Source organism: Alligator mississippiensis, chromosome 1, assembly GCF_030867095.1.
Source record: "Alligator mississippiensis isolate rAllMis1 chromosome 1, rAllMis1, whole genome shotgun sequence".
Taxonomy (NCBI): domain Eukaryota; kingdom Metazoa; phylum Chordata; order Crocodylia; family Alligatoridae; genus Alligator; species Alligator mississippiensis.
Window position 1 is genome coordinate 107,308,757 of NC_081824.1, and position 18,797 is coordinate 107,327,553.

General features: G+C 41.0%; 1 protein-coding gene across 1 annotated transcript in view; it reads right to left on the reverse strand.

Moving 5' to 3' along the window:
- The window catches only part of LOC102575231 (triadin), a 191,077-nt gene that overhangs the window by 86,492 nt on the left and 85,788 nt on the right, over positions 1-18,797 (reverse strand). Inside the window, exons 16-19 of the mRNA XM_059724101.1 lie at positions 17,703-17,753; positions 16,369-16,416; positions 14,460-14,510; positions 13,274-13,324 (exon numbers count right to left, since the gene is read on the reverse strand). Coding sequence (XP_059580084.1) covers positions 13,274-13,324; positions 14,460-14,510; positions 16,369-16,416; positions 17,703-17,753 — 201 coding nt within the window. The remainder of the gene's footprint in view (positions 1-13,273; positions 13,325-14,459; positions 14,511-16,368; positions 16,417-17,702; positions 17,754-18,797) is intronic.

Genomic DNA, 18,797 nt, shown 5'->3' on the forward strand with positions numbered 1-18,797 from the left:
GTCTGTGAAGATCCTCTTCCCTTTCTTTATCAGGTAGATCCCATCTCTTCCTAGGTATCCTTCTTCTTGGAACAACATCCCATGATCAAAGAAGCCAAAGCCCTGGTGGTGACACCATCACTGCAGCCATGAATTGATCTTCAGGATTTGTCCACTCCTGCCCAGGCCCTTCCCCCTGACCAGAAAGATTGAGAAAACCCCCACACCCAAAGCCCTATAGTCACTTTTGATCTGCTCAGGGTCATCCCTGGCGGTATCATTAGCACCCCATTGATGCACAGCATGGGGTAGTAGTAAGAGGGTCAGATGAGTCTCAGTAATCCTTCAGTGACATCTTGGATCCAGGCTTCAGGCAAGCAGCTGACCTCCAAAGACAGCAGATCAAGCCAACAGATGGATGCCTCCACCCCCTCACAGAAGGGAGTTTCCACCCATCACCTATTTCTTCCTTTTAGTGGCAGGAGTCTTGATCCTTCGCACCTTGGGGATGCCTGGTCTCTTCTACCAATGGAACATACTTCTCCTCCTCTGTTGCTAGGACTCCATATCTGTTCTCTAGGCAAGCCACTGCAGGTGGAGATGAAGACTTGTGCTTGCTGCTAAAGGTCACAAGCTTCCAACTTTCACCTTCCTGGGAGTCCACATCCTCTTCTTTCTTTAGTACTGCCCGTGACAGTCCTACCCCTGCAGTCCTAGGGCTCTCCTTCAACACTGAATTGTTGAAGTCCTCAGGGCAGAGGATGCTTCAGAGTCTTGCCACATCCTCCTGTAGCTCTCTTGCCTGCTCCCTGAGGATCACCAATGGGAGGCACTACTCACACTATCCCCTAAGACAGATCCTACTTTTTTATGAAATTATGGAAGTTTTGCCATAAAAAAATTTCAGTAGGAGCCCTCCTTACACTAGTTGGGTATTATTACGCACAAGGTACAATTTTCAGTATTTTTAATAGAAAAATCTGTTCTCAAATCCTTAAGCCATTTCTTTATATCCATCTTCTGTTTTACATAGGTTCACCAAACTTTTCCATATCAATGGAAATTTCAATCATGCTGTTAAGGGATACTGTTAAAGAAATCCACTGTAAAGAACTTAGAGGAAAATTTAGCTCTTTTAACTGTCTGGAGCTCCAATGTTCAGAATTAATTTAATTCAATAGCAGGAAGCACCTTTGCTGCCCTTTCTTTTCTCCTGGTCCATTTCTAGTGAATAGATCTGGAGAAAGAACTTCTATTCATTATGTTCATCCATTTGATTACTAATGGCTGAGGAAGATATTGTAATGAAACCTCCATTATATAACCTGACTTTCATGTTCTGATCTTTTATAATACCCAGTTCCCAGATGTTATTAGGATGTTAGCAAAATGTTATCCACTTGAGCTGAATTTGAAAAGAAATGAGCCTGTGTACCTACAAATCATTACTGCAATCACATATGTAATAATGGAAACAAGTAACTCTTAGGTGAGAGAGGATGCATTGCATGTCCTAACAAAAAAGCAAATGTAAGTCCATGGGCTGGGGTTTCAACTATTTAGATAATAAAAGAAGTGTATTAAGGCTGCTTAAGTATTGGACATATACCTTTTCTCCAAAGTGATGGCAAGAGTATAGATCTAACAGTATGATCCACTGATGTAATGTGACTTTAGCTTTACATTTAGACTTAAAGGAGGGAAAAATCTCTTGGAACTCTTCTTCCAGTACTCCTGTACAACAAGCAAACACAGCGGTCCATATGTCCTGAACACTGGCAGGAGGTATTAGCACTGCTAGCTGGATTTAAGCACTGGAGGAAGCACTCCTATTAGTTGGAGGCCTGGGCAAGGTTCCAACACCTAACATTTACACTGGACAGTACCTTGAAGGCTGTCCTGGAGTTCTGCACATTGCTTTTTTTCCCCTAGAGGTTTTAAAAGTTAAGGAACTTTAGAGTTCTGGGAGGCATTTTGAGACCGATTCAGTTTGGTCTTGGAAATGCCTACATTCAGGGGTACCAGCCTAGGAGACTGAATTTATTTTAATGAGTTTAAGTGTGTAGGGGGCTATACAGGCAACAGGGGGAGGACAATTTCAAAAGCCTGGAGATGTCTACAGGTAGTGAATAGGAAATATTAAATCTCTGTTTGCTTATAATCCATTATGCTTAGTTCTACTTCTGGGTGGTTTAACTGATTGGTAAGGTGCCAAACACCTTCTGCTCAATAGCCTTCATCCCCTGCATAGGTAGTGTGAAGCCTGGATTCTAGATCCTCCTTAAACTAGGGGAATTAAAACACATTACTCCCATTTTCAAAGAAAATGCTCTACCTATCTTTCAACAGAATACACTGGGTAGAGGAACCTTCTGTTTGAAGCTATGCCCAAAGTACTAGATTCAGTGGGGCCAGCTGGAGAGTTATGGAGAAGATGTATCCTAAAATCATCTATAATGAGATTATAATCCTGAGGTGTATAATCTGCAGTTCTGAGTAATGGAATTTTGCATTTCCTGTAGCTGATTCCCTCATTGCTTTCATACACAAGGTTTTCTATTGCCACAGTGGAAGTGCAAGTCTGGAGGTGCACCAGGCTTTTCACTGGGAGAAGCTAAATGATCCTCTAGTACAGGGGGGTGCAAAATATGGCTTGCAGGCCAGATTTGGCCTGCCAACTGATTGGATCCAGCCTGTAGGGGGGTGCCTGCCAATTGATTGGATCTGGCTTGCAGTTGCCCCCTTGGTGCTATGCATGGGGCTGAGCCCCACCCAGGGCAGCCTGCATGGAACTCCAGCCCATGCCCACTGGCCCGGCTCCAGCCAGAGTGCACAACTTCCGGCATGTTGCTCCTGGTGTGGCTGCTGCTTGGCTCCCCTCACCTCCTGCAGTGACTCCTCTTCCTGCTCCTGCTCCACTGCTCCAGGCCGGGAGGAAGCTACAGCTGGGTGTCTCCTGCCCCAGCACATGGAGCTGCTGCTCCAGCTCCCAGTTCCCTTCCATCCACGTGCACACATGCCCTTTCCCAACAGAGCAAGGGCCACCCCATGACCCTGCCCCACCTTGCTCCTGAACACTGCTCCCTGTCCACCCATGGTCCCATCCTACGTAGGGAATTGTGGTGATTTGTTGTGGCAGGGCGTGGGTGCTAACCTGGCCCACAAGAACTTACTACAACTCCTTATGTGGCCCCTGGGCCCAAATAATCTCCCCCCTGCTCTAGGAGAACAGGATCCCTCTTCTGTGCCTGGGCCCATATATCTGAGACAAGGTGGCAGGCCTGTATGGCAATTTTTGTTTTATTGAGATATGTGGAAAGGTTGCTATCTTATTATGCATGACATAATGCAGTTCGATATATGGCTTATATGGCCAGCAGTGAACTGCAAACTGTAGTTCAAATTAGTAAAAGGCTTCATACTGCTGTCTTACCTTGTAAGATTAAAACCAAACTTTCTGATTTCTATCCAAACAGGCAATGCTACTCAAACCATTACATTTCTTTGATTTATTTTACATTTTCTATTAAAGAAACTCCCTGTATGCTGTCATTTGGCTGAACAAAAAGTATGAAGAGATGTAACTGTGACCTTCTATTTATGACTTTCCACAGGGCAATGGGCCTATAACCTCATCTAGAACATTTCTCTTTTACAAAGACTTTTCTCAAACCCTGATTGTATGATCTATTTGACATGTCACTTATCATTGTTAAAAAAGAGAGGCCTAATGAAGCACAGCATTGCACTCAAATGCTTAAAGCCACTTTACACATTGGGGTTACACTTTTCTGACAAAATGTCAATGTCCTGTCATACATATTCAGTATCACTGGGTTAGTTACATTTTGAACACAGTGCATGCATATGAATTCTTGTAGATAAAAATGACTTATGAAGATCTGTCAACATGGAACAGAAAAAGAAAAAAAATGAAATAGAAGTAATCTTTCAGAACCTGAAGCAGTTGAACTAAAAGCCAATCTTTAAAGACAACTTAAATAAGATTTTCCTTGTTGCAAACCTAGATGTTTGGAACACAGTTAATTTGTAGCTTAGCTGTTCGGTTTGCTTTACTGCCTGCATACACAGATACAACCAGAGCCTTTTCTTATGGGTAGGTTTTCAATTAGCTTTAGCAGCAATAGAAATATTCTATACACAGGGCACAAACATATGCTACCCAGCTCTGTTTTTACTTTTTTTCTCTCTCTCTTTTTAAGCAGCCACAGCTTAAAACAAACAAACAAACCCTCCCCACCCCCCAACCCACCACTCTTTAAAAATGATCCCAAATACCTATGTTTCTATGATATAAATAGTAGCATAATGGATTGCTATGGCTCATTGATCAGCCAGTGTTGCGGCAAGGGCTTCATTTGCCCCCATAAAGAAAGGCAGTGCCTAGGTCTGCATCCTGGTTGACCTGCTCAGTTATACTACTGCTGGAACAGGGCTACCCATCTTTGGTGTGGTTGAAGGCTACACTGTACCAGATGCACTCTGTGTGGGTGGGCCCTGGGATCCGCTTTGCTGATACATAGCCTTCCCTCTTCCCTACCATGCTACTCCACCTGTACTTCCCACCGTGCAGGCTGTGCAGCTGACATGTGGCTCACCCCCACTCTCAACTGCCATCAGCAGCACATGGGTCCATTCCCCCTCTGGTGTGCAGGCTACACAGGTGGCACTCAGACTTCTGGTCCCTTCCCAACTACATGACAGTGGGAGCAATGGCTGTTGGGGCCTGCAGATTGTACGTGAACTTCTTGTGGACTGGATTCAGCCTGAGGACCATATACTGGCCCTCCGTAGGCCACATCTGGCCTGCGGGACACCAGTTGGACATCCCTAGTGTAGAATATTTAAGACCTTTGGAACTTCCCACTATTGTTCAGTAGAAATCTGTAAAGTACTCCAGAGCATGGGTTAGGAAATCCTCAGGGCACTTTCCAAATGGTGTTAATTTTATCCAAGCAATATTAAAAGGAAGGGGTAGTGGGGCAACTTCAAAAGATGACTGGAGACGATTGAATAATGCTCAACCTATGGACTAGTGATTACAACACTTCTCTGGGGAGTAGGAAATGCAGGTTTAGATCCCCTCTGGTGAGAAGACCATAGAATCTGGGACTCCCACTCCATGGGCAAGTACCCTAGCCTCTACATTACTGGACTAAAAAGTGGGAGGTGCTGCCACCTCTTCCACCATCTAATAGGTGCTAGTCAAGATTCTCTGCAAGTAAAATTTTAGGACCTACAAAGTGCACATGCCAGGACAATTCTATTCACCTCAGGCCTCTATATAGCCTACTGAGTATGCTTAATAGAGAAGCATAGGGGAAGAATAGCTACATGGAACCCAAGCTGTGTATAAGTGCTAAAACATTAGTGCCACTAAGGCCATGGATGACTGGTGCCACCTGAGTCAGAGGTCACATGTGCCCCACCCACGGCTGATTATACCAACTAGGGGGGCTCCCTCTGTGGCTGATTTTGCCAACCAGGAAGCGCAAGCGGTGCTTCTGGAAGTGCCAGCAGCGCAATCCCAGAAGTGCCAGTGGCACTTCACCTGGCAGGCCCACTCCTTAGCCGGCACTTGCATTGCCTGTCAGGGGGTACACCAGCACCCCCCATGCACCCCTATGCGTCGCAAAATAGGATTTAGCTCTTAGAAAGGTGAAAACATTCTGATAAGCTGAAAAAACAGAGCTTGGTGTCAGAAAGCTGAAAGTGTTGCTTTCTTAATTTTACAAATAAAATCTATTCTTATCAATTAATATAGTCAATTATGCTTAGGAAGAAATGAGAAAGGTAAAAAAAAGAAAGAATCATAAATATTTTTTAGCTGTGTATATTTTTGTTAACATTTACAGGTCACTTGAAGATAAAATAACATGAACAAGAAAATAATTTAGTTTAGAAAATTTCTGCAGAATATTGTATATTTTTGTTCAGTGAACTTTACTTCAGATCTACACTAGAAATTTTTGCTGCTACGGTAATGCTGCTTATTGGTGTGTTTTTACTGACTTACTGTGGTATATACCCTGATTTAGACACAGTAGTACTGGTAAAAGTGCTGTTGCAAACATAATTTATCCTGCTCAAGAAACTGGCTTAAGCTATAACACCAAAAACTTTTTTGCTAGTATAATCTATATTTACCACCATAACTATACCAACAAACCTTTTCTAAATATGGACTTGGCCTAAGGCAATTATTAGCTAGCTTGTATCCCAAACATGAACAATATACATACTTTTCCTGTATACAATACATACTTTAAAAAATAGCTTCTGGAGATTGCAGTGTGCATTATATGAGAAAAAAAAAAACACATTCTATTTTACCAGGCAAAAATAAAAGTAAAATCTGCATGTTACTTACATGGGCTAAGTACAGGCAACCAATAAGCCTGTGGCTGAATTGATTTAGTCTTTGCAGGTTAGTTTAAACTACAGAGATTAAACTCAGAAACAACTGGACAGACATTCACTTCTGATTCTGGAAATGCAGCCACATGCCTGCAGTGGCTCAGGTCAGAAGATGGGAGGCACTAGAGCATGGCTCTCTGCCACATAGCCAGCATGGGCTGTGTGTTCACTTCCTTTTCCTGCTGCGCCTAAAGTCTCTGGGATTTGCAGTCCAGAATCACAGCAGCAGGACTCTGCAGGGTTGCCCATCACTTCCTTTTCCTGCTTCCAGGTGCTTTTGGGATTTTTAGTCCATAGTTGCAGCCAGCACTAAATTTTTGGCAGGGGAGGGCAGCTCTGTACTCAGGGGAAGGGAAGTTTAACTTCTCTCCCTGGCCTCAGATCCCAGCTGGGGTTTGTCTGGGGTGGGGGCAGTCCCCGGTTCCCCCCCTCCCCCCAACACTTCTCTGCTGAAGCAGACAACACAGCGCAGTCCAGCCCAGGGCTAGAAAGCATGCTTGTATGCTGGGGGACTGTGTTTTAATTTGAACCAGGAAGGGGTCTGGGAAGTTACATAAACTGGTTTGATCCAAATCAGTTAAGTCGGATACTACATTCAACCAGGGTTATCTTCAACCAGTTTCAGCCATTTTGAAACTAGTTTATGTGCACTGAACTTCTGTTCTGTTATAGGTTTAAACCAGTTTCTGATCACTTAAACCAGTTTATGTGTAACTTCTGTCCTTAGCCTTCAAGTAGAACAATGCACAGGCTCACATCCTTAGTTCCTGCTACTCGGGACCTCATTGCATGGAAATTTTGGGTGGCTCTTGGAGCTCTTAACATCTGGACTGTTCACAGATTAACACCTGAAACTAGTTTTAAGCACTCCTCAAAGTTATGCCACTCCAGGGCAGGATTATCTCTGATCTGTGTTACCCAGCTGGTGTTATGCTAAGCTGTATCCATGCTAGGCTACACCTTAGTGTAAACATCCCATCTGCACCCCCTCCCTTGTTGGCCCAGATCAGGGGCACTCCCCACCCCCAGCACCCAAATCCCTGCTCACTGCTCCCCCACACTTACTTGTGGCTGCCTGTGCTGTATGTCCTGGGGGAGCAGGCAGGGAAGGGTTAATCTGCATGACCATCTGCTGCCACTGCCACTGCATTTTGGGCCAGTTCAGCCTGTACAAGAGCCCAGTAGCACTGATAGCATGGGCTGGGCTGGCAAGTTAAGCCTTCCCTGCCTGCTCTCCTGGAACAGATAGTATGGGCAGCCACAAGTAAGTTGTGGGGGGAGCCCCAAAAGGCAGTGGAGGAGCCCCAGGGAAGCCCAAAATGCAAGGGGGAGAGGGGATTTTTACTTTCAATCCTGCCGGCTCCTGCTGTCCTCAACATACTCCAAACCTCAGCTAACACTAATACCGATCAACATTTATGTGGCTCACAGCATAACATTTAATGAAGCCCTCAGTTATAACAAGGACTTTTTTTTTTCATTTTGCCTTTCAAAAATAAGGTTCATATTTTATTCCAGAACATGCTGTATGCAAAAAATGTGGTATTAGTGTGATTTCATTTTCAAGTAACTATGAGTTTTATACTGAGATCTTAAGTCCTATAATGTGTTATGGCAAGGAATTCCAAAGGTTAATTATCATTATAATAAGAAATGCACTAGCTTTAATCTATTTAAAATACTTCTTTCTAATATAATTTTCTTATAATTGTCAGATACTTTCCTATGTAACATACAGCAACCTGAACTAAACTTATTACCCAACGTAATATTTATGCATGTTGTTTTTATAATGTTTTATATTATATAATATTTTCAGCAATGTTTTCTGTTTAAATTAACTAACAATTTTTGCATTGCTGAGTACTTTTGCACATAGAACAAAAGTCTTGACTGAATTTTCTTTGATTTTCTGTTTTGCGTTTACTTCGTGTTCACAAAATCCTCAGTCACACAGTCATGTCTTAGCTCTGGAAAGGCTGAAATCTACAAGTTAGGATCAAACAGAAATGTTTGCTTTTTCAAGTATATGCTAGTTTAACAGTTTTCAGGAAAAGAAAATGTTAATACATGTGACAAGCAGAGTTAGGTGTTATGCATGTTTACTGAGAACAATATAAAACATAAAAAGGTTTGAGGTGTGAGGAAAATCTTGACAAAACAGCCATTAACTTCAACAGGGCCACAATTGCACATGATCTGTTTAAGTATCTACCTAAATGTTTCCAAACATTGTAAATTTTGGGGCATATTTCTGGTCTCATTTTTAAACTTGTTCTATTTCACAAACTTATCTGCCCCAAGTTTCTCACTGCTGTCTTGTTGTCCCAAGGAACAAGGTTTGGCCTGAGCTAATTCCTGATCCCTACAAATCTCAGCTCCACTGTCCAGCTCCACTGGACTCCACAACTGCAGTAGGGAAAGCTCTGCCAGCTCCTGATAGTTTCCTTTTGGGTCGTGAAGGAATTTTAGGTCCTCCTTTCCATCCGTAGATTGCATTAGCATGCAATATCACTCACCCTGAGATTACCCTTTACCACAGGCAATCAGTAAGATGACATAACAACAAAAGGATTTATCATCTACAGGAAAGGAATTACAAAAGAAAAACAAACCATATAGGTTGAAGGCAGAATAAAAAGACAAGTCATGGTTCTTACCCTCTCATCTAGCTACTATCTAGCCCCTCTGAGAGTCCTGCCAGTATTTCCAGATATCCGCCTTCCTGATAATCCTGCCAACTGGGGTTTTAGACTCTCTCAAAAACTGGGAAAATCCAAAAACCTGGACCATTTTGTGGATAGCCACTAAAATACATCCAAACCAGCTCCCAACCCAATCAGCATTGTCCTAACTGTTGTTGAGTCTCAGAATCCTTTAGAAATTTCTTTCCTCCCTGGGGAACCTAGAATTCCTTTAGCTAAAAGTCCTTTATTTTGGGATGCCTTCAAAAATCATGAAAAAGTTTGAAAAAGTGCAAGAAATTAATTTAAAAATTGGCCATAGAAAGGCATTATTTGATCATTGCATGTGTGCATGCCACTTGTAAACCCTTAAAATAGATTAAGTGGGTGCATCCCCATGAGCAAGAATGTGTATTTCCCAGGGACACATAGGAGCATCACATATTTGTGCCACTGCTAGTTGTCCCTGGGCATGCTCTTGCATGCACTTTTTGGCATGCAGCAAATTGCCCCAGGTGGGGTAGAGGAGGATGGGGCTAGCTCCTAAGCTGGCCCCAGCAGCCATATCTGGGGTCCTGGGGCTGCAGCAGTGGTGATCTCAATGCACAAAGCCTGCCAACAGCTGGAGCATGGCTTTGGCCAGCCGGGCTCCAGTTTTGGGTGCCTCACATTGCAGCCATGTACACTGCCTCGCCTTTTTTTTGGTGTGTTTTTTTTTTTACACTGGGAATTAGCAGCATGGCAAATGCATGCACGTGCAGTGCATGTGGTCTGTGGTGCTGCAGATGGGTTTGAGGGACTGAAAACTGCATGTGTGTGCTTGTGGGGATGAGCACAGTGAGGTTTCTGCTCTGAAGCCTGATTAACTGGGCTAGATAAACCTAAACCAGGGCCACCTGAACCCTGGATTCTCCCACTGATTGGTCTTAGGTCTGCTTTTAAGAAACTCCACCAGCACCTGAACCTTGCTGCACAACCTACTGGTCTCTAGTCCTGAGTAGCTCCTATCCTGGTATCTTTTGGTTTCTGCCCCAGCATCCCTGATCATATATCCAGCCCCTTGGACTTCAGACTTTGGTTTGAGTTCAGCTTGCTTCCTGACCCCTCATTAGGGTTAGTCCCCTGGCTTGATATTTGGTTCCTGACTCTTGGCTTTTGATCCCCACCCCAGAAATCCCCAGCTCTATCCACTCAGCTGGACATCCTGGAGGACTGTAACAATACCCATAAACACTTCTAATTATAATAAAGTTCATGACACCATGCATCGACTACTCTCACCTATTAGTGGGACCTGACAAATTTGAATAGACTCACTTTGAAAGAGACTAAAGGGTATTTGGATATAAGGGTTTTAAAGGAACTTTAAAAAAATGTCTGAGACTTTGGCTTGCTGACTGAACATTTTTAAATGAAGTCAGTAAATAACTTGACATTGTCAGATTAATTCAGTGTTAGGACAGCCAGAGTTTTTGTATACTCAACTTTTTATTATAACTTAATTGTAAGAAATTACCAATTCTATAAAGAACAGATGCCAAATGTTTATGAAGCACTGGCAATTTGAAGAGGAAACATTGAGGATGGCCACCACTGCTTGGTTCAGTTAGTACCTAGGCTGTAGTGGGTTTCCATAACATTGACAGATACTACTAGAAAATTAGTATCTCAAATATTTTTACCACACTATATTATACTTGTCTTGCCTGTAAAGAAAGACACATATTTATAATTTTAATCCAAGGGCAGCCAATGGCCAAATGGACAAATGTTCTGTGCAATGACAAATATTTCCTTTTCTCCCATGATCTATATCTAGGGAGATGATTATATTGGTTTGCTGGTTTCTAACTGCTTTTAACATGTAATCTAGATTGCTTGGGACTGTTTAAAATCTGGAATTTTTGTCTTTATGTAATGGGCTGTGTTACCAGGAGTGTCATTTGCTAATCAAGGGAAATGTTTTGTCTGTTCTATTTGGCATTGGTAAGGTCTCATACCTGGAGTACTGAGTCCAGTTTTGGGCCCCACACTTCAAGAAGGACATGAAAAGATTAGAATACGTCCAGCACAGAGTAACACAAATGATTAAAGGCCTGGGGAGTATGATTTATGAGGAAAGGCTGGAAGGATTAGGATTATTTATTTTGGAGAAGAGAAAACACAGGGGAAATGTGATAACACTCTTCAAATACCTGAAGGGTAATTATGGAGGGTGCCTGGGCCATATTAACCCTTTTGTGGGCCCTAGGCAAACAAATTAATGGGCCCCTACTTAATACTATATATTCATATTACTTTTTTCACTCAATAATTATAATATGTAAAATAAGCATAACTAGGCCCCTTCTTCACTTAAGGCCCTAGGCATGTGCCTAGTTTGCCTACGCATTAATTTGACCCTGGAGAGTGCAAATGGTATTCATGGAACTCAGTTTAGGTTTAGGTGGTTCATTTTAAGCTGCTTAAACCTACCCTGGAGCAGCACATGCAGGTGTTCTTTGCTGCCAGAAGTGGCATGAGCAGCCTGACGTAAATAACTTTGTGGGGAGAGCAGAGCTGGTGGATCTGTTAGGAGTTGATGGGTTCACTAGGCTGACTCGTCTTAGCGGTGGTGGGGTGGGGCATGTTGCCTGGTCTGGGAAGGTAGTCAGGAAGCTAAAAAGAGCTCAGTCAGGGTTGGAAGGGTAAGAATAGCACAGCCCTAGGTTTGAGACAAGTAGCTGGCTTTCCAAGCCTGGGGCTGAGCTGTGGACACACACAGTTGTTCACTGGACTAAGTCAACCCATTTTAGATAGGGTAACTCAAGTTGATCTAAAGCTAGTTCACCTCTGAGGTGAACTTGGATTGAGCATTCCATTTTTAGGGCACTTTAAGATCTCAATGACTGCACACCCAACCATGTAAATTGACCTAAACTTGGTTAGGTCAATCTAGATGTAATGCTTGTACTTATCTGGGGAGGACTGAGATGGACTTTCCTTTGTGGCTGTAGGGGACAGGACTAGGATCAATGGTCTCAAGCTACAGCAGAAGAAGTTTAAGTTGGAAATTAAGAGGAACTTTCTGACTATGAAGGTACTCAAGACTACCTAGAGAAGCTGTGGAATCTCCATCCCTGGAAATTTTCAAGGGCAAGTTGAACAGACACTTGGCTAGGGTGGTTTAGTCAGGTTGATCCTGCCTTGAGCAAGGGGTTAGATTAGATAAGGCTGTGTGGTTCCTTCTAGCCATAATTTCCTATAAACCTATGATTCTATACCACCTGATCCTAACCATCATGATTTTTTTTTGAATGTGATGATCACTCCATCAATCCCAATATGCTCAGGATTACCTATATGCTTTACATGGAGTGGTTGCCCTTGAAAATTTTGCCTTTTAAAAAGTTTGTCAGAGAAAACATTAACTCATAATTTGCAGAACTCTACAGGGCATGTGTATGTAATAGGGTTTTTGAGTTATCTGAAATAGTTATTAATTTATTCAAAGCAACTGGCTGTTTTGAAGTACAGCCACTGTATCTTTGTCCTATTTATTGTTATTGCATTGCTAACCTATTTTGGATTCTTATCTGCTGTTAAAATATTTACCCATTTAACCAGAAAAATTATCTTTAATAAGTCAGTCATGTTTAATCAACATGCAAAGAGTTGTTAATGTTTCATGTTGTTCATGTTAATTCATATTTGAACTAATTTAATAGGAATAAGTAAAACTGAGAGCATTCAATTATCTACGGGAACAATTTTATCAGTATCTAAAAATCCTTTTTTTAAAAAAAAAACATACACTGTGCATTGTAATATTTCATTATATGATAACAAGTGCTGAGAATTAAATGTACTGAAAGCTGAGTATTTTGCAATGATGTGTTTACGTAGGGTAAGTAAAATATATTAAACCAAAAATATAACAGAGATGGGATGAAACAACTTCTTTCTGGCTATTACTATTACATGACAATAGATAGCATAATAATAATATCACCATAAGCATACAACTTACTTAATAGTTAAATATCTATGCTCTGAACCAAAAGGGCTCATGGTCTGGGACCACTGTACAGACACAGTGACTCAGTCATGTCACTGAGCTTCACACAGGATTCTTATTTGTACATGTCAGTCTCACTTCAGGGCGTAATTACAGTGTAATTAAACAATTTTACCTTTCTCTTTGATGACAGCTGGAGGCTTTACTTCTTTTCCTTTTGTGACCTCTGGAAAAAAAAGTATAATTATTATGCATACACAGGCAAGGAAGAGGGAACCGAGAACCAGGATACAGTAAAAAGAATAAGCAGTAATTTTGAGTGATGTTTTTTGTTATAAAAGCAGGGTTGTTGTATGTGTGCTTTTTTATCCTTTAATTCTATAGAACACTATTCCTTTAAGAGAAGCAGTAGATATAGGAAGATTACACAATTCATGAACAAAGTATGTAATGAAGGAGACTTCAATGAGAAACTAAGCGTATGCAGTATGCTGTATTCTGGCTGCATAGGTATGCAACTCTGTATTTGATACCTGAGTGTAAGTCCTGAAATTCTTGTGTCAAGTTGGAGGAAGAGGGACAAGGCCTTCTTGGGTTATTACCCCTGATTATCTGAGTAGTTAGGGCACTTGTCCAGGAAGTGGACAACCCAGCCTCTAAGCTCTCGTCACCAATACAAGATTTAAAGATTTGTCTCTCTGATTTCCCAAAACAGCGTTCTAATGACCATGCCTGAGATCCCCTTTTCCAGCAGTCTTTTTGAAGTTGAGCCACTGCAACTTGCATTTGGTATTCCTTGGACAAAATGGATGGAGAGGAATGGAGAAGCATCTGTCCTATTGGTAGCAGGGCCTCCTTCCTTCCTGAGCAGAAGACATCTTGTTTTCCTTTTCCTTCTAGCGCCACATACCTCCCTCTCTTAGATGCCTGAGGAGCCAGCTTTAGAAGGAGCACTGAATAGGGGACTAGATAGTACCTAACCTCCTGTGTAGTGGTTTGAGCACTCTGCTGGGAAAGCTGGGAAATGCAGGTTCAACCCCACTCTGTGTAAGTAGGGCCTAGGATCTTGCTTTCCTGATTTCTGGGTGAGTGCCCTAGTCCCTCAGCTACTGGGGCTAAAATGTGTGAGGGTCATTCTTCTCCTCCTTCTCCATCATAGGGCTCTTCCAAGTAGAATTTCACGGACAGTGCAGGTACAGAGCTGTGTACCTGCCTGACAAAGCAGGCAGCAGTTGTGAGAATGCTTGTCCTCCACTCTGCACACAGAATAGCCTCACAAGCTGTGCATAAATGCCAGCAATGTCACCTACATGACTAGATTCTGCCCTTAGTAATTTAGACTTTCTAATGCATAGTTTTACCTTTTTCTTTGACAACAGCTGGAGGCTTCACTTCTTTCTCTTTTGTAAGCTCTGAAAAAGTCATCAGAGAGAAAAAATGAAGCATAGAGGTAATACTGTTACACACTTATACACTATCTAGAAATATGCAATAGAATAATTCAAAACATAAAACAAAGCACAGACTGGCATGAGAATCTGTTAGGAGTCCAAAACAGCTCAGTTCATTAAGCAATTCAATTTGGGATCTGAAGGATGAACTACACTCATTCCTATAAGGCTACTGTCATCTTGGATAGATGCAAATCATTCTTTATGTAGTCTGAGCATCCTCACTGCCTTTAACCGGCTTGAAGAGGTGTCACTAAAGACCAAATGTAACCGTATAGTTGGAACTGAGGCTCAGATCCAAAGAAGGACTCAAGTGCCTAAAAAATATTTAGGAATCAAAGAAAACTATAATCAAATAAAACCCTGCTCAGCAACTACTTAAATTGGACATGTCTAAACTCACCCCGTAATATGTCTTGGACCCAACAATTCTCTTGGTATCTTTAATTTTGCCTTCTATGTATGAAAAGAATAGCCCCAGTGTGGGCCACTAGTGCTTAGCTGCAGTCTATGCTTTATTTGCATCCAGAAATCATGCTGAGTGGCACCGATAGCCCATGAAAGTCTCAGTTCAGTAGGTGTTCCCAAAGCATGCCCAATGACATTAATTTCAGCACAAAACACAGCAGGCTGTCCACTTGCATTCAAATCATGTCTCCTTTTACCTGTCTTTTGTACGATAATCTAGTGATAAGCATACTTATTCAAGAAATTAAAGATGTAGTTTCTAAGATGTCCGTACCCTGACAGCATTAAGACACATAGTGGAAAGTGCCCAGACCACCAGAACTAGGGTGGGTAGGAGAAGGAAAACTGTCTACCGCTCTTTCTTCTGCTGAACCATGACCATTTTGCAGCAAAGTCTTCAAGATTTATGAGAGCAGAAAGAGAGCAAACAAGAAGGAGCCTGACTGTATCAGATTGGTTAGGGATCATTAGTGGGAAAGCAGTGTCTTTGGATTCTAGTCACTCATACCAGCTACTCTTCTGGCCTCACAAATATTAGTCTTCCATACAAAGAGGCCCAGCTTCAACAAGAAGGGTAGAAAGTCCCTGTTCTGTCTAGCTCTAATGGCTAATGCACTTCCTTGAGGAGAGATGGGTTATAAGACCTCTAAGCTAAGGCAAGTTTTATAAGCCAGGTCTCTTACTTCCTGGTCAAGTATTCTAACCACCCAGTTATTATATAAAAAGCAAATATAGGTACTTCCACCTCCTTTTTTTTTTTTTTTTTTAAAGAATGAGCCCTACTCAGTTTCTTCAAAGTAGACTTCTTTGTGCCTGTCCTCAGAAATGGACTCTGTGTTTGGAACTCATTTGAAAAAAGTTGTCTGCCTTGATTCACATTCCTAAGCTCCAGAGAGGTAGGGTTGACCAAGCTCCAGAGAGGTAGATATGACCAAGTGCTTAGCATTTCCTAGTTACTAGTTCTCAGTAGCTTCCCTGTAAGGATGTAGGTTTTCTGAATCACCTTTCTAAGATGCCATGGTGCTTAACTATAAGTTTTGGATTCGGCTTCAGGGGCTGGCCACCTAAAATGTGGGTGTGGAGAAAGATATATGCATTTGGCCATTAGTTAGCAGTTCTGTTAGTGGTTCATGAGAAGGAGGTCGCTCTGGCTTAGAGCAAACAAGTAGCAAATCTTTATTTTGATTTCGTATTCAGATATCATTATGTGCATGCAAAGGGATCACAGCTACTGACTAAGATGCCTGTTTTAGTCACTTGTGAGAGAAGATGTGAAGTGCAAGCTATTGTACAGAGGCAATAACAGTGAGGACAAATGGCTATTTCATGACTATGTACTTATAAGAATTACCCTTTTCCTTTGCAGCTGTTGGAGGCTTCACTTCTTTTTTAACAGACTCTGGATGGAAACATTTAGCATTTAGCAGAAGTCAGGATAGAGAACTAAGATGCCACATCAGAAGAAAAAAACTCAGATAATTTGATATAGAGAAAGAAAAGAATTCAGATGTGATAATTAAATGACTATAACAGCATGGAAGTAAGAAGCAGGAAAATATAAGGAAACCATCATTAGTCCTTTTATACTTAGTTTGATATGAAAAATAGCAAACCTACAGTAGGCCAGTATTTTTTTTTATTTTTTTTTATTTTTTTGTATTCAGAGGAGATTGTTAGATTGTATCTCAGAGAGGAAATAACTATGATTTAAGAAAAGATGAAAGCAATTTTATAGACTGGTTGGCATCAGCACTGGATTTTTTTAGTTACTAAATCCAAATGCAAAATTAGCACACATTGATGTAGGTACAATGTTGGCTATGTTAGATCTGAAAGCCAAAAGCTGCCACAAATGAGTAAGCAAAATTTTTCTTCTTCTGGGAGTCTCAAAATTACATGTCATTCTTCAGGCAGGAAATTCTTTAATATAAAAAAGTCAATATGGGTATTAACTGAAAACAGAATTTTACTTCCTGCATATGTATCGTTCTTATAATCAAAAAGATAAAATGGATACGTACTGAGAACACAATTTGTTCGGTTTAAGAACAACATTTAGTTTAACATTCAACATGTATCATGCAACTTCATTATAATGAATCCAGCTAAACAATCCTGTTTTTAGGAACCCCAGCACAAGAACAATTTTTGGTATTACTATGAGGTAACAGTTTAACTAATTGTATTATAGTGAATACATTCTTTTAATGAATTTTCTCACAATTCTATGGGGGTTCATTATAATGAGGTGGTACTGTACTTACATGCTTTGCTGTTCTAAGCCCTCAGTCACATGAACTCAACTTTCCTTCACTGGATACCATGAGGAGAATTTGATTTCAATGTCAGAGATTTATGTCAGAGATCTAATCTTAGCTCTGTATGTTTGCTGTTATTTTAATGCCACATATGAAACTTTTAATAGAGCTACTTAGTATTGTCTTTTAAACTGTATTTTTTATTTTAAAAAAATCATACACAATCACTATTTTAACATGGAAAAGTGCAAAAAACAGTATTGATTTTTTTTTTCCACAAGTAAAATTTAAATGAAATACTTTGTTATGGGTTGAGGTGATCAGCATAGAAACATTTTGCTTGTAGCCTTGACATAGTTTCAATGAAGACTCCTTTCCAATAATGCACAGATATTAAGTTATGCAACTTATGAACCCCTGCAATTACCTTTCTCCTTTGACACTTCTGGAGTCTTCAGAGGTTTTTCTTTTATGGGCTCTGCAGAGAAATACAGTTGAATTCAATGTTAAGGACTTAAAAAAACTAACAAGTCCAACAAAGGATGGCATGAAAAGCTAAACTCATGATCAAGTGATGTAACACTAGTCCTTTCCTAATATCTTCTATTATAGCTGTCATCACCTTATGGTTTGCACCCCTGATTATGTTATTTGATTACTTAGCATGGGCTGCTGTATCTGCACAGAGCTCTATGCAAGTGCATGGGACTCTGTATAGATGCCGGTTTCTGTGTAAGTGGATGTAACTGAATCATTGGAAATTCTTGCGACCCGATACAAAATCCATTGAAGGCAACAGGCATCCTCCTGTTGCCTTCAAAGAACTATGGAACAAGTCCTTGGATTTACTTGCTCAGAAAGCATGCATGGTTAAGTAAAGTACAGTAAGTATAGACATTGTGTTGGTTATATACCTTAAAATATGGCACACATTTTACTAAAATTTTACTATATCAGTACCAATACTATTGGTACTGATATATTGACCCCATAAGTATGAAGAGCAATGAGTATTTGGAAGGGTTAGATGGGCATTGCTTTGCTTTTTCAAATCGGGAAATATTTTCATATTTTTTGAATGTCACTTATTTGGAATGAGAGAACATTACAGCTTGTAGGGATGCTAATTAGTGTCAATTATAATCCTGATATGGCATTTAAATGCCTAACCGAACGTCATGTCCTTGCAGAAATTACAGTAAGCTTTGAGTAAACTAATGTTAACTAAATCCCCTTTAATAACAGATTATACTAATAGAAAATTTTCTCTAAACGAGATTTAAAACCTAGTTTACTCTCCAGTACCCAAGTCCTGTTTGTCTTCCTTCCCAAATATGAGAACTTGCTGTCAAAGATCTGCTTTAATTCACCCCTAAATTCAACCCAATCTTAGACATGGAGTTTGCTAAAACAAATTCATTTCCAACATGGATGGCTCCTTAGATTATATGCACCCATCTCATCTGGGAGACCTAGCACCCGCTGTCACCAGAACCAGAGATTAGATGGAGGGTCCTAAATA